Consider the following 16,833-nt stretch of genomic DNA (forward strand, 5'->3'; position numbering starts at 1 on the left):
TTCATTTTTTCTTAGTGCTTATTGCAACATTGTGAGTTGGTCAGGGTCATGGTGACTCTCATGTCTTGTCAAAGATGAGGCCTCTGAGGCTCAGGGTGACTATCTTGCCAGGAGTTGCGGAGTGGTAGAACAGACTTCAGTTCAAGGGGAGACAGGGTAGTAAAGCAGCAGCTGGGTTTGAATCTAACCTAGGTTACATTTCCAGCTCTGAAACATTCCTTTTGAGTGATACCTTGGGCAAATGACTTGATGTCATTAAGTTTCATATTCATTATCCGTAAAAAGGGATGATAATGCATCCCTCAAAGTGCTATGGGGTCTGGCAAATAGAAGTTCATTAAGTGTCTAAGTGTCCTCCTTTTCTTCCACTTCCAATATCAGGATTATCTTTAAAGCCACATAATAGATACTCCATAATAAACATTTGATGAATGAGCAATAAACTCAGGCCTCTCCCTTTCCCCCCTCTCTCGGCAAGTGACAAGATGTTTATTTGCAGCTCCAAGCCACAGGGAGCTCTGCAAACAAGGAGTGGTAGCAGCAACTTTCTCCTGCTGGCACAATAATTAAAGGTCACAGGCCCTGGGGCTGGCTCCCTACAGATGCCCAGTCTCTAGGACAGCTGACAGGCAGTAGGCTGGCTGCTCCAGGTATTACCTGTGGTCTCTACACGGGGAGGAGATTGACTGGCCTTCACCCTAGTTGGATGGCTTCCCCCTCTTACCCAGAAATATGGAGAGAAGCAAAAGGCCTTTGGAAAGGTCCACCCTGTGGCTACCATGATTCCCAGCTCTACTGGGAGAGCTACCAAGCCCTCTTGCTAGGGACCATTCTCCAAGGGCTCATCAGGCACTGCTGGAGCACTGTATGACTGACTTTCTGAATGCTTAACTATGGAGATTGCAAAGACAGCACTGCATTCCCCACCTTCACTTCAACCTGGGCAATTCCAACTTCATCTGCTCTAGAAGATATGATTGGAAGAAAGGGCCTGGTTCCAATGTTGGTTCAAAATAACCGAAGACCACTGATCTAATGCAACTCCACCACAATTCAGAAGAGGAACTGAGGTGAAGAGGAGGCAAGTGGCCTGTCACAGTCACAATTCTGTAAGGCATGGAGCAAAAACTGTGGATTGACTTCTAGACCACTGCTTTCCATCCAGCTAAAATGCCTGCTCTGAACTTGATACTTCTGTAGCCTCTGACGATGACCACGGGCATCTCCTACTCCATTCCACTAGGCTCCCTGTTGACCCCCAGTATGCAAGTCCCTTTCTTTCTGCTCTATTGGTAATTTCAGTGGATGGGAATGGAGGGCTCCTCTCCTAGTAGCAGAGGAGCCCTGACTTCTACCCCTATGGACCTCAGATACCTCAGCCACCCAGGGTCTTCTTCCTGGGCCACACTCTGCTGTGATTGCACTACTCTTCCTCACACACCTTCTTCCTTTTCAGACCTCTTCCAGTTTTTCTTCCCCTCCTACCTGACCATATTTTTCTTTTGCCTCTACCTTGATCTTGGAGCATTTTAAATCTAGTGCCCATTGATGAGTTTCTCTTGGGCTTGTGTCAATATCAAAAAAGTTCATTATCAAGAAAAATTGCAGCACAAGTGGATTGTATAAAAAAGGGAAATTTTAGCTAGGTGTAGTGGCACATCTGTAACCTACTTGTAATCTCAGCTACTTGGGATGCTAAGGCTAGTCTGGGCAACTTTAGCTAGGCCCCATCTCAAAATAACAAGGGCTGGGGTGTAGGTCAGTAGTAGAACACCCCTGGGTTTGATCTCTGGTGCAGAGAGGGGGAGAAAAATGTCTATGTTGCCTCTGGATCTTGTCCCTGCTCTTTTCTCTGTCTATATTGTTCTCCATGCCTTTTTCTTTTTTTTTTTTTATGTGTGTGTGGTGTGCTGGGGATTGAACCCAGGGGCCTTGTGCATGTGAGGCAAGCACTCTACCAACTCAGCTATATCCCCAGCCCGCCACTCTCCAAGCTTCTGACAATATAATTCTGATCTTGCTTTCATGGAACAGCTCACTTCCTTTTTCCACTTAGTTATATAACCCTAGGTACTTTGTCAACATCCTACTATCTATCTGATGTCTTCAATAAGTGCTTCATCAGAGACAATTATGCCTAGGGAGCTTTTGGTTATTACTATCACTCCTCCTTATATACGTACGTACTTGAATTCATCTTTCCCTAATTAGACTGGAAACAGTGATTCATTCCCTGGAGCAGAGGTTCCCATAAATGTCTGCTGCAAAAAGGCTGCAAAAGAATCTCTTCTGAGGAGCTGGGAATGGCTGCACCCCAGAGAACCTTAGTACATGCCACTGTACATGGTAGGTATTCACATATTGTTTAGCTTACATCTCTGGACAGGTAAAGAGTATGATCAAAACATTATTACTGGGCTAGAGATATAGCTCAGTTGGCAGAGTGCCTTCCTGGCATTCACAAGGCCCTGGGTTCAATCCCCAACACCATAAAAACAAACAAACAAAAACATTATTACTACATTATGTTTATGTACTGCTTAAGCAGGGGGAGAGTATTTATTTCACTAATGAAGAGTTGCCAAGCTGTGCCTATTCATATACAAGATCTACTTCTTTTATTAACTATTGGAAATAAAGTGGCATCCTTGGTGGGTACAAGACATTTGAGGGTCTAAGGAATTTGTTTTAAAAGTTCACAGCTGTTTTAATAGCAGAGCTGGAAATCTGACTTCTTATTTAAAAGGCTCAAAGTCCATGACCTTTCTACTCACTAGAGGGCTTGTACCTGGCTTGCAAATAAGTTTCTCTTTTTCTTTTCTTTGAGATGGGTGTGTGGGGGGGTCTATGTTGCCTAGGCTGGTCAAGCGGCTCTCCCACCTCAGCCTCACATGCTGGGACTATAGGCCTGTGCCACCATTTTCTGCTTGCAAATAAATTTTTTATTTCAACAGTACAATGTTTAAAATTTTTAAAAATGAAATCTCAAATCATAGTGTGAATATGCAAGACTAGGGGTTCAATTTCAAGTGCCTACGTTCCAAATTAACTATGAATATTTCTAAATTGGAAACTTTAATTAGTATCTGAATTTCTGACTGCTCTTTGGTGGAGGGAGATCTGATTAACATTGGGGCTCACATTCTTCCATGGCCCATGGCAACAATCAGATGGAGCTTTAAATGGGTATGTCCCCACCACTCCCTACTCTCATCCATGGTCTTAAACTTTATTCCTCAAGTAGTCCCTTTAGGCCTGGGTTAGTCTCTCCTGCACTCTTATCTACTATCTTGCCTCCCACTGGTCAGAAGTGTGGCAAACCCAAAGATGGCCTCTTTTTCCTCATTCTGTATAGGTCTCTGATCATAAAAGTGTGTTTATTTCTGACATTATGATTTCAATACTAAGGAAACTATTTTTATATCATAAGGAAAACTGGGATCCCTGACTCTTCAAGTTATACATTCGACCATTAAAATACACAGGAAAAATATGGCAAATCGTGTACTTGCTCCAATTCAATGGTATTTCTAAGAAAATGGTCTCAGCAAGTAATGCCACCAAGTGGTGAAAAGACTCAACACAGAATCACCACTCAGCTAGAGGCAGGAAGGCTGAAGACCATTCTCAGCTTATAAGACTATTCAGAAACTAGAAACAAAATGCTTGTTCGTCTCCATAAGCTGGTCCTTTCTTCCAAGGCTGTAATTTGAAGAGAGAGGAAGACAAACCAGTACTTTCAGAGCTCTGCTTGATTTTTATGGGCTCTTTGAATACCCATTTTCTACTTGTTTCTTTCCTTGAACAAGCTGCCATTGCGGCCGATTCAGCTTTTCATTTTATATATTTTTAATGTGTATTCCCATTTTTTAAGAATGTGAGAAGAGAGCTATTAAAATGTTTTGGTTTTAGCAGAGCAAGGGGAGTTTTTAAATTCTTTGTAAAAACAAGACTGAATCTCATGCATGGGAGTAGGAATTTACATTCACTAAGCACCCCAAGAAACTGTGCCAGGGTTGGGGATATAACTCAGTTGGTAGAGTGCTTGCATCACATGCAAAGGGCCCTGGGTTCAATCCCTCCTCCCCCCAAACAAACAAACAAACAAACAAAAAACCCACAAACCACTGTGCCAGACATTTATATACTTCACTTACTTCTTAGAAGCCTGAGTAATCTGATTTTACAGGTAAATAAAATTACTAGAGGGTGAAGGACTTGAAGCTCTAAATCTTCATTTGTTATGAACTCTTGCCAACTGCCTCCTTGGATACCTCCCAGGTAACCAAGCACATCCCTTGTTTCTCAGTGCCCTCTAGGAACTAGGGGTATTTCACGGCATGATACAAACAATTTCTTCTTCATCTCATCTCCTAATGAGCATGAAAACTATTGTGGGAACTCCCCCACAACCAGCTTTCTACCCCCTTCTCCCTTCAATGTCTTCTGAATAAGTTTCTAAAAGGGATGTGAACCATGTTTAAATCAAATTCAGCCTATTATTGCTCTCAGAGGTGGAGCATCCACTCTGTAAGTCAGAAAGGTATTCAAATAGGGGACTTAAAACAGGGTCACAGAGAAAAAGACTGAAGAAGTTGACTTTTCGTGTTTACTTGTGTGAGGAAAAACAGCACATGGGCATCCACGGTTTTAATTTGTTTGGATAATAGTTACAGAGAAACAGGTACACTCCATATACAATTACCAATACTTTTTTATACAGTTCATATTTCAGTACATCAACACTATTTTATTTACACTCTATTTATGTACATGTTTCTAAAGTCAGTGCATTGTCAACAAGTTTTATACAGAAATTTACAAGGTGAATGTAGTTAATAGTTAATTTAATAAATTTTCTGCTAGTTCATGAATTAAAAAAATTAATTACAACGAATATAACAAACACAGATCAAACATTAGTAGATTGTGCTACCTGCTTAAATAAAACACCGGTAAAGAAATTATTTAAAACTTCTACTTTTTTTCATGGGGCTTGTCCAGGTAGGAATGGAAAATCTTGAAACTATAAAGTATGCATTTTATCTGACTTTATTGTATCATTTAGGTCATTCCTTCCTACTTGCAATTATAGACTTATTTTTAGCCATTTAAGACAACTTTCCCAAATGCTCTGAGAAGAACTAGGTAGTTACTGGCCTCAGATATCAGAATACAAATGCTTAAATACATTGGTATTTACTGTGTGTAAACAAGGAAAGGTAATAAAATTTGACAGTAAATGAGAATCAAGGTTTAGGGTCTTAATAAATTTTTAAAAAGATCAAAAATAAGCAGTTGCATTTTCTTTGAATATATATTAAAAAAAAGAGTTTAAAAAATGCTTCCAGAAATAAATAACATGTATACTTTGTTCCAGTCTTGAGTAATCAGAGGAATAAATGAAGTCAGTAAATAAATGACTTTTGATGACTAGTGCAAAAAAAAAAAAAAAGATGGGGGGGGGGACAAATACTCAAAAACAAAATAAAATGGACATGCAAATAAAACAGAAGTTTACTTCCTAAACCCACCAATTTCATAAAAAATACTTATGAACTATCAATATTTGGGATGTATTATGTGTTTTGTTTTTAAATACAATATGATGGGGGGAAAATACCCCAGTCAAGTTAATTTATAGCCCTTAGAGCCATCAAAATACAAGTATGTTTGTTTGCATGTATTTTCTTTTTTTTTTTTTTTTAAAGTGCAAAACAAAGAAACAAAGAACAAAAAACAAGCACTAATGTGAAACACCATCTAGCTCTGATGCCACTTACCTTCCTAGAAGCTCTTTGTGCAACACATGCATGGTTTGATGGTGCAATTACTGGCAACTACCCTGCAACACTCAGCAGATACACATTTTTGAGGACACTTCAAGTATCCTAAAAGTAAGGTGCCTCTATTGGGAGGGCCACTTTAGATGGATTTCCCAGGATGCTTTTTCTTTCTACTGGGTCTCCCAACAAAGACCCTGGGTAGAAGGCACGTAGTTTTAAGGGATTCTCCCTCTAAGCCTGACCACTATATGCCTCTGCCAACAGTGACTGGTTGTGTCTCAAACACAAACACAACAACAAAAACAAAAAGAAAGGGAAGAGTAGGGAAATGGTTTAAAAAATAAATTGAAAAATCTGCATCTTTGCTGTAAGAATCACTTGCACACCTATAGGATCTTTCTTTCTCCATCTTGTCAATATAATAGAGTAAAACTTCAGGAAAAAGGAGGTAGCATATCATGTCGTCCCTAGACAACACTATAATTTTTTTTTTTTTTTTTTTTTTACTTTGACTCCAAGGAAATCCTTAGTATATTATTATGACTATTGGTAAACTCTATACTCACTACAAGTTTGTTCATATCTGGACAAGCACAATTGAATTCTTATTTGGTCCCAGGTAGTTGGTGCCAAACCCTTTTGTTTACAGGCTAATGGTGGGATCTGCCTGAAAGTTCTTGAAGAGCTTGTGAGAGACTTCAAAACAAAATTATTACTACTCTTAAAGTTAACTACTATTTTAATTAGGATTTTTATTTTGTGCTTCAGGGTCACAGGATAAAATAACTACACTTAGCTTGCCTTTCAGCGATGCTTTTGCCAAATGTCAGCTACAAGGAGTCATCTCCCTCACCACCAGCCTGTCTAGCAGTCAGAGTGGTAGCTTTACTGTAACACACAGTACTTTTTGTAATCGGACTCAAAGTCTTCATCCATGCTGCTTGTGTCTGCCATCTTTTTACCATCAATCTTTGGCAGAAATTGTGCATAGTCTATCCCCTGCTGCTCATAGAAAAGAATGTAGGCAGAGTCGGTGTCAATTTCATCAGGGTGAAGTTCCTGAAGGGGTAAGAAAAGCCTTTAATAAAAAAAAGCCATCACTGTGCTGGGTCTTAATCCTTGTCAGGGAAATGATGATAACCCTCTTTAATTACTTAACCTGATCGATTCCAATTAATTTAATATGTCAACTATCTCTTATCTGCATTGAAAATGAGTACCATTATCTTCAATTTTTGTTTTGGGAAAATATTATAACCAAAGACAGGTCAAAGGAATGACCTAAAATGCCTTCAAATTTTAATAGTTCAAAATATTGGAGCTGGGGAATGTAGCTCAGTGGTAGAGTGCTTGCCTAGCATGTGCAAAGCCCTAGGTAGGTTTAATTCCCAACACTGTAAAAACAAAACAAAAGAAAATGAAAATAAAACAACCCCTCCATCCTCCAAAGATTGGAATTTTTTCTCATTAACTAATACCTCCTTTTTCCTCACTATTCACATTTTCATTCTCCACTCTGCATATCCCCTTTGGTCCCTTAATACTGACAACATTTATAAACTGATCCTAACAGAAATATCTATTTCCTATTGAGGAAAAAGTCTATTCTTTCAACAAATATTCCCCAGATTTACTACATTCTGTTTCCAACTTTCATTCAGATTGAGAATATTTACCTTACAGCTGCTGTCATTGTAACAGTACCACTTGCAGTTTGGGTTTTTGGCATAAGTGACGTAATGGCCCCCACCCAGAATTCCTGAATGGCACTAAAGAAGAGAAGAGAGTATGTCAGTAGTTACCAGTACTATAGCCAGGGCAAAGCACTAGGATCTGAGCAAAAGAAAATTGAACATTAGATGGGTAAGAGGAAATGTTTTGGAACCTTTTAATTTTTTCCTAAAACAAAATAAACAAAAAGCAGAAAACAAATGTCATAAGTAAAACAAATGTCATAAGTCTCAACTTTGTGTGGGTAAACAACTTTTTTATAATTATTTTTTTTAGAAAGCAAAACTCCTTAGAAACACATGATAATGAATAATTTGAACCTCTGACTCCACTTATACTAATTACATGACCATTTCCTGCATCATACTTTGAGCTCCTTGGAGTCTATTCAAAAGGCCAAGATTTCTTTGTTAATTTTTCTATCACCAAGCAAAAGTCTAGCAAATAAGCAGGTGGTGAAAAACTGCTTGTGATTAACAAATGAAGATAAGTGAACAAACCACTGAAAAGTGTAGACTATTCTCTGAAAACCACACAACAAATTACTTACCGAAATTGCATACAGATTATAAATAGGTTTAATATGAGTATCTTCTCTTTGGTCATCAGTGCTGTCTTCTTCACTGTGGTTTCCAAGTTGACCATTGCTGTAGCCATTGCCACATGTCTCATGCTCATAAAGGAATCCATTGGCCAAAGTGACATCGTGGTCCTGGGGGGTGACCAGTTCAGGTTGGCTACCTCCTAGTATGTGCCCTCTGCTCAAGATATCAGCCAGCTCACAGATCTGCCCAGCCCCATTCTCTTTGCTGGCATCCAAGTTTTCCTTACTACTTGACAATTTATTTTTGCTGCCAATCTGAGGCAGGCGGAGCCTCCCTTTGCTCCTTCCCAAAGTCCGTGGGCTGCTGTTAGGGCTGCTATTTTTGCTGGAGGGACAGCTGGTTCCACTTTTCCTTGATGAAGAAGGTGAACCTGTGAAAGGGATAAAAGAAAGATTCATAAATCCAAATACCACATGGTAAGACAGATACCACATGCTAACTTTGAAGCCAGCATCCCAAATGTATACAAAAAGGTAAACATAGGGGAGTCCTGACTGGCCACTGCTGACTGGTTACTCTCTAGTTCTTATTATACAGCCAATATATTAGACAGCAATATCCTGAAAATGTTTAGTACATGAAAGGTGATTTATGTCACACTCGGTTCAAAACAATGTAATTACTAGACTAAGGAGCTTTATAAACACATTTTCCTCTCCTTTGTAAAATTAGACAAAAAATATAACTATTAATTAAGTACTTACTATTAATTAATTAAGTACTTACTAAGCACAGTACTAGGGATAAACTCTCTACTTCACATAAAAATCCTGTAGAGCAGTGGGACTTAACCTTCATGGTCACAATTTCCCATCCCCACCCACTTCTTTTAGTATTTCCTATATTAGAAAGTAAAACTAAGGAATTTAAAAACATAATACACAAGCACATTCACTGTCAAAGTGACAATATATTCACATGATATACTGTCTCTGACTCCACTGTACATTTGTGAGAGAATGAAAGCATAAAGTCATGTACACTTGGCCTTTCTTAACTGAAGGATCAACATCACAGATTAAAACTACTGCAGATCAAAAAACAATGCAGCATGACAACTATTTACGTAGCATTTACATTGTGTTGGTATTACAAGTAACCTGGAGATTATTTAAAGTACACTGGGAGGGGCTGGGGATGTGGCTCAAGCGGTAGCGCTCTCGCCTGGCATGCGTGTGGCCTGGGTTCGGTCCTCAGCACCACATACAAACAAAGATGTTGTGTCCGCCAAAAAATAAAAAATAAATTAAAAATAAATAAAAAATAAAGTACACTGGGAGGTTATGTACAGACTATATGGAAATATATGCAAGTACTACATCATTTTATGTAAGGAACTTGAAGAATCTAGATTTTGGTATCCATGTGAGGTCCTAGAACCAAACTCACAGGGACACCAAGGGATGACTGTGTATGATAGTTAAGACTTCAACGTATCTTTTTGGAGGATATAGTTTAACATCTAACAACAATATTTCAGTTAAGACCTATAGTGTGTGCTTATACTCAAGTTTTATTATTTTTTTACCATTGTGTCATATTTGTCCCAGATCTTGATTTTTTTTTTTTTTTTTTAATGTACGGTGATTGAAACCAGGGGTGCTTAACCACTGAGCCACATCCCCAGCCCTTAAAATTTTTTTTTTTTTTTTAATTTTTTTGGGGCTGGGGATGTGGCTCAAGCAATAGGGCACTTGCCTGGCATGCGCAGGGCCCTGGGTTCGATCCTCAGCACCACATAAAAATAAAATAAAGAAATTGTGTCCACTGAAAACTATAAAATAAATATTTAACAAAAAATTTTTTGGTACTGGGAATTAATTAAACTCAGGGGCACTTTACCACTGAATTATATCCCCAGTCCTTTTTAAGTTGTTGAGACTGGCCTTGAATCTGTACAGATGTTGATTTTTAAAAGATAATCCAGATACCCAGAGACTGTCTTAGTATTATTTTTATAAAAATAGTTTTGACCCTTGAGACCTCTTGAAAGGGTCTTAGGGACCCCTGTGGGTTTCCCAGACTATGCTTGGAGAGCTTCTACTTGAAGGGAACAAGGATGAAAATTACCATTCATGTTATCACATATTAAGCATTATATAAAGTACATCACTGTTGGTATTTCAAATCCTTACACTGTGAACTTGGTATTAGCTCCATTTTACAAATAAGAAACTAGATTTAGGGAGGATGCATCTTTTGCTAAAAGTCACACAGTTCAGGGGCTGGGGTTGTGGTTCAGTGGTAGAGTGCTTGCCTGGCACATGTAAGGCACTGGGTTCAATCCTCAGCACCACATAAAATATAAATAAATAAAATAAAATTTTTAAAAAGTAAACAAATTAAATTCACCTTAAAAAAAAAAAGTCACACAGTTCAAATACAGATAAGTCTCATTTTAGATAGATTCTTTAGGTTCTTCCCACCCCACCAAGTAGCTCCTCCAGAGTAGAAGACAGAGGGAAATATGCAACGTACACAGGGCCCAAGAAAGTCCCTCTGTCAGGTCACCCCAGGCCTCCTCACCTTTTGGGCTCCCTGTAAGGTTTGCACTGAGTGAGGATGGGCTCTTGCTCAGGAGCACATCTTCTTCCCCAGCAGAGCTCTGGGCATCTACTTTCTTCACCTCTCCTGCTGGAACCCTTGGTTCAGAGACATCATCCCCCTGGGGTGTGAGTAGTTTACGATGGCAGAGAGCTGGGTCTCTTGGTACCAAAAAAGCACTAGGGTCAAAATTTTCACGAGGAAATTTAACAATTTTTTGTGATTTTATCCATCGACCGTTTACAAACTGAAATCGTTTAAGGTGAATAATCTGGAGATGAAAAGATAGAAAACAATATATAATAACAACATTATTTTTTAAAGACCTCAAAAATATTTTTTGTTATATATATTTTTTAGTTGTAGTTGGACACAATACCTTTATTTATTTATTTTTATGCTGTGCTGAGGATCGAACCCAGCACCTCACACGGTCTAGGTGAGTGTTCTAACCACTGAGCCACAACCCTAGTTCCTTGAAAATATTTTTTATAAGTGTCTTTACTCCATAATATATTTTATGTGATGGTTATATGAGTATACACAATTATCAAAATATACCTTAATTTAAAAAAAGTCTCCCCGTTTCCCACCAACCTTGTTTCCAAGCCTTCCCCTCCCTGCTCTTGTCTTCCTTTCCCCTCATTTCCACTCCTGGAGCTAGTTAAATCAGTGCTATCAATTTCTTGTGCATCCTTCCCTGGGAAGCTATTCTGGTCTAAGGAAAGAAAAACTTACATTCATTTCACAGAATAGTAGGATGAAGACATGAGTAAGAAAATATATATAATGTCTGGTTAAAATATACTAGTATTATTAGGGGTTAGCTCAATGGTAGAGTGCTTGCCTAGCATTCATAAGGCTGTAGGTTCAATCCCCAGCACCTCAAAAAGCAAACAAAAAAAAAACACCTTAGTACCTTATATATATTATTTTTTATTTTTTGGTAATGGGGATTGAATCCAGAGGTGTTTTACCAGTAAGTTATATCCCCAGCCCTTTTTATTTTTTTATTTCAAGACAGGATCTTGCTAAGTTGCTAAGGCCGGTCTCTTGAACTTGCTATCCTCCTGTTTTGCATATCAAGTTGCTGGGATTACAAATGTGTGCCATCTTGCCTGGCTTTACAGTTATATTTGATGCAACTTCCACCCGTAAGAAAAACATGTTTTCTTTTTTTTTTTTAAAGCAGTACTGAGGATTAAACCCAGGGCATTCCACCACTGAGCTGCAGCCCCAGACTTTATTTCTTTTTTCTTGGGATTAGGTTTCCCTAAGGTTGCCCAGGCTGGCCTAAAACTTGAGATTCTCCTGCCTCAGCCTCCTGAGTAGCTGGCATTATAGGTGTGTGTTACCACATCTGGCAGGAAAATGCTTTCTTAAATGAATCTGTTACTTCAAACTCTTCTGATGGACCAAAGGAAAATCTAATATATGAAAGAAGAGAGAAGAAGTAAATCAAATATAAAAGAACACATAAGTTGGGGCTGGGGTTGTGACTTAGTGTTAGAGCACTTGCCCAGCATGTGTGAGGCACTGGGTTCGATTCTCAGCACCACGTAAAAATAAATAAATAAATAAATAAATGGATGGATTGTGTCCATCTACAACTAGAATATATAAAGAAAAGAAAAGAACACATAAGCTCCCGTGCTTGTGCACACACATTTAACTCAGCAGTGTGCCATAGCCACGTGACCAAACTCAGTGGGCAATGGAAACTCCCAGTTGGTTTACTCTCCGATAGTCCAACTAAGGGCTAGCCTAAAGCACCCCCCTCCTCTCCAGAGACCTGGAAGTGTCTTTAACCTCTTCCAAAGTTTTAACTCATTAGCTTATACCACTTGTGGCACTCCTCATACTGTGCTGAATTGCAGTTACTGGCCTATATGACTTCTCTCTCCTAGGCTGTAAGCTTTTTAGGAATAGGAACTACTAAATATTTTTAGAACAATTCACCTCTGTACTCAACATAAAGAACTTGCACAGAAAATATTTTAAACAATGCTATAGGAGAAGTCTTATTCTAAAAAATAACAAAAATTCACGTTAATGGATTTTTCCCCCTTTATATTAGACCTCTGTTCACTCAAGGATAGGGCTGTAACATACCAAGATAGGGGGAAGCCTCCAGAGATCCAGCTTTTTGGTTGCTAAGCAGTGGGTCTTACACTTGGAACAGTAGTACATCTCATTTTCCCCTAGTTCCTCCTCACTGGTGAAAGCACGGAGACAACTGTCCAGGTTGATGGGCTCAGCTTGTGCTCGCCGACTCTGCTCCACACTTTCGTGCTCATCTACAACCTGCAGGGAGAGGGATTAGGATGAATAGGGGTTGTGGTGAGGGTATTTGAAATGGTCATCCATCCAGGTGTGGTGGTACACACTAGCAATCCCCGCAAATCAGGAGGTTGAGGCAGGAGAATCTCAAGTTCAAGGCCAGCCTGGGTGACTTAACAAGACCCCTGTCTCGAAATAAAAATAATAAGGACTCAATGGAAGAGCATCCTTGGGTTAAATCTCCAGTACTGGGGAAAAAAAAAGTCACAAAGATATACATAAATACATCGCTCTTTCTGTCACTTATTCCTTTCTTACACTAGATGAGGAGAAAAAAAAAAAAATATATATATATATATATATACATAAACACACATACACACACAACCCAAAATAGAGTCTGAGTAAATACAGACATGAATTTATTTAAGAATATTACAACAATAATACCCTGGATAAAATTTCTACTTATAAGACCATTTGGGAACAATTTTTGAATGTTTCAAATTGACAAAAACGAATAAGGAATTACCTGTTTATTTTTCTTCAATTTTAGAATACTGAAATAGTTCACATGTGAATTACGATCTCCAATCTGCTCTGTTTAGTAAGCCATTTATATTTTAATCAGGAAGACAACATCATTAGTATGCTAGTACAGAGGCTAGGAGAAATTATATCACTGAAACACAGATGCTAGATCTGGATGAAGTGGAAAGACTACAGAAAAGCTCACCGTGAGAAGGCAGTATACCAGGATATAGCCCCAGAGGATACACCATGTAACAGTGATTTATCAGAATACCACATATATTAGGCTGGGGTGGTAGAGCACTTGCTTAGTGGTAGAGCACTTGCCTAGCATGTGCGAGGCACTGGGTTCGATTCTCAGCACCATATACAAATAAATAAAATAAAGGTCCATCAACATCTAAAAAATATTAAAACAAAACAAAACAAAAAAAGGAATACCACATTTATCATTTCCTCTCTTTCTTCTTTGGGGTACTGGGGATTGAACCCAGGTCTCACACACACTAGGCAGGCATCCTACTATTGGTCTGTACCCCTAACCCTGTGTGCCTTTTTATTTGAGATAGCAGCAACAAAAGATACAGTAAGCTTGACATGGTGGCACATGCCTGTAGTTCCAGTGAGAGACTGAGGCAGGAGGATCACAAGGACACAATCAGGAATTTAATGAGGCCCTAAGTGACTTAGCAAGACCCAGTCTCAAATTAACAAATAACATGGGCTGGGGATGTAGTTCAGTGGTAAAGTGTCTCTGGGTTTAATCCCTAGTACCACAGAAAAAAAAGAAAAAGAAAAGGGGGGGGGGGGAAAGGAGCTAGCTTTAAAAAAAAAAGAAAGAAAGAAAAAAAATGCATGCTGCTTTTATTAGTAAGGTTCTTAATACCTGCCCAAAACTTTGGGGTTCTGTTAATCAGTTTGCTAGGCTTTGGAGCAAGAAGGAGCTAATAAAGGGGAGAGTAAAAAGGGTAAGTATGTGAGGGTGAGTGAGATAGGGAGGTGGGAAGAAAGAAGAACTTAGAACGCAACAGTAAAAGATTTTTTTCCTTCCTCCACTCCTGACTTCTACTTGACAAGCAATTCCAGAACCATGGAGCTGAGACTCTTCTGTTTATCTATTATATATGAGAAGGTGGGAGAGGCACAGCATCAGGACTATGAAGGCTGCATGAGACTTCACACATGGGTATTTTTCTCTAAAGGCAGAGACTGGACTACAAGTATAACAAAGACTGCTTCTGTTTCTGGTAAAGGTCACATATCATTTCATTTGCTGCCCCTTCCTCCCACAGGTGGACTGGTTATCTTTACCTAAGGCAATTTCTCATAAGTTTCCATTATTGAACCTCATGAGAGGAACACTGGGCTGCTTGGATTACAAACTGGCACAGGTTAGGCCATTCTGTTTAGAATAATTTTCAGGTGAGACCTTTTCTCTTTGGAGAGGATGGGAGTCATGAGACTGTCAAATGCCCCAATAAACTATGAAGGTTGGAGTTGATCATGCAATTATGTTTTTTTTTTTTTTTTTTAATATTTATTTTTTAGTTTTCGGCGGACACAACATCTTTGTTTGTATGTGGTGCTGAGAATTGAACCCGGGCCGCACGCATGCCAGGCGAGAGCGCTACCGCTTGAGCCACATCCCCAGCCCGCAATTATGGTTTTAACATTGCATCACCATCTGGGCTATAGAACTCACTTAAAAAGAGGAACTTGAAGGAAAATTCTGTTTTTAAAAAGGAAATTGGGCTTGACCTTAGTTCACTGACTTCTTTTCTGAGCACAAATTCTGTAGTAATAAGACTGTACTTCTCAGTATCTTTTGAGTTGGTCATTTAAGGGAAAAACAGACATGCTTCAAAGGAAACATGCTGTATCATGATTGTTGGCAGAAGCAGAAAAAGAGGTATATCAAATATACTAGTGTCTCTTCTCATAGCCAGTTAAATATTATCTCAAATCTCTCTACCAGAGATGCTTTATGGCCAACCACAAATTAAGTATGCTAGTGAAGAATGTTTATTTTTATTGACTATATTTTCTGTGGAACACAAGGATATGGAGCTAGGTGGGGACTGGGAGGATAAAAGGCTAATTAAAAACATTTGTGAATTGACAATATATATTTATCAATAAGTTTTCCTTAAAGATTCCCTGTACTACTCTATGCTGAGATACTCTACTAGTTCAAACAATTTAAATTACTTATAGACATCCTCTTCAAAATGTAAAAAGGTAGGAAATCCATTATATTCTTTAAAAAAAATTTTTTTTTTTTTTTTTTTTTTTTTAGTTGTTGACAGACCTTTATTTTATTTATATGCAGTGCTGAGAATTGAACACAGTGCCTCACACATGCCAGGCAAGCACTCTGCCAATGAGGCCCAGTCCCAGCCCCAGCCCCAGCCCCACCTTTTATATTCTTCTTTTTTTTAAAGATATTTATTTTTTAGTTGTAGTTGGACACAACACCCCCGTTTTGCAAAGGGAGGCACTGTCAACATGTTAGCAGATTTTATTCTTTTTTTCACAAACAGTATTTTTTTCTTTTCTTTTTTTTTTTGATAATTGAAGGAATTTTTTTTCCAGTATATGCAATTTTTTTAATACTTGAGTCTACCATGCTCTATTTAACCTTTCCTCAAATGTGGGCAAACATAAAATTGTTTCTAATTTTTTGGTATTTTGAAAAATGTCATATGTTGGACAGAGTATTCTATTTCCCTCTGATAAATAGAATAACTATTTATAGTTATTCTATAAATACTCAGAATAAGAAATATAGTGGAGGTGGGGGTATGAAAGAATGAAGGAATTTTGGATGGTGCAGAGGGGAGTGAGAGGAGGGGTGAGACAGTGGGGTGGGAAGGATGGGAGGAAGAGACAGACATTACTGCCCTATATACATGTATGATTACACTTCTGTAGTGACTCTACACCATGTACAGCCCAAGGAATGAGAAGTTGTGCTCCATTTGTGTACAATATGTCAAAATGTATTCTACTGTCACTAACTAGAAAAAATTTAAAAAAGGAAAGTATATAAAGCATATATGCAATAAACTCAATTTTGAACCACGGTATTTCCTATGTCTTCGTGACTCTCTAAAACACATACAGAAACCACATGTACGGAAAGTCCAGATTAGTCACATGTCCCTAACTCCCCAGTAATTCACGGTATCTCAATAGTTCTGTTTCCATGGTATCCCAAGTGTATCACTGAAAATGAAAGTGGGGTGAGATTAAATAAGTCATGTAGGCCCTTCTTCCTAGAAGTAGGATGTCCTCCAGAGCTTTTTAGATTTCTCAATGGGATTATTAAAAAGAGGAAGAGATTTACAGACCAAATA

At 38.6% G+C, this 16,833-nt stretch overlaps 1 protein-coding gene across 3 annotated transcripts in view; it reads right to left on the minus strand.

The window, feature by feature from the left end:
- Nucleotides 1-4,591: 4,591 nt before the first annotated feature.
- The window catches only part of Usp32 (ubiquitin specific peptidase 32), a 167,360-nt gene continuing 155,118 nt past the window's right edge, over nt 4,592-16,833 (minus strand). For all 3 annotated transcript variants that reach the window (XM_071603755.1, XM_027950240.2, XM_071603754.1), the window contains exons 30-34: nt 12,779-12,970; nt 10,649-10,937; nt 8,068-8,492; nt 7,463-7,555; nt 4,592-6,845 (exon numbers count right to left, since the gene is read on the minus strand). In XM_071603755.1, the coding sequence (XP_071459856.1) occupies nt 6,672-6,845; nt 7,463-7,555; nt 8,068-8,492; nt 10,649-10,937; nt 12,779-12,970 (1,173 nt within the window). In that variant the 3' untranslated portion in view covers nt 4,592-6,671. The remainder of the gene's footprint in view (nt 6,846-7,462; nt 7,556-8,067; nt 8,493-10,648; nt 10,938-12,778; nt 12,971-16,833) is intronic.

The sequence above is a fragment of the Marmota flaviventris genome, chromosome 17, assembly GCF_047511675.1.
Source record: "Marmota flaviventris isolate mMarFla1 chromosome 17, mMarFla1.hap1, whole genome shotgun sequence".
Lineage (NCBI taxonomy): Eukaryota > Metazoa > Chordata > Mammalia > Rodentia > Sciuridae > Marmota > Marmota flaviventris.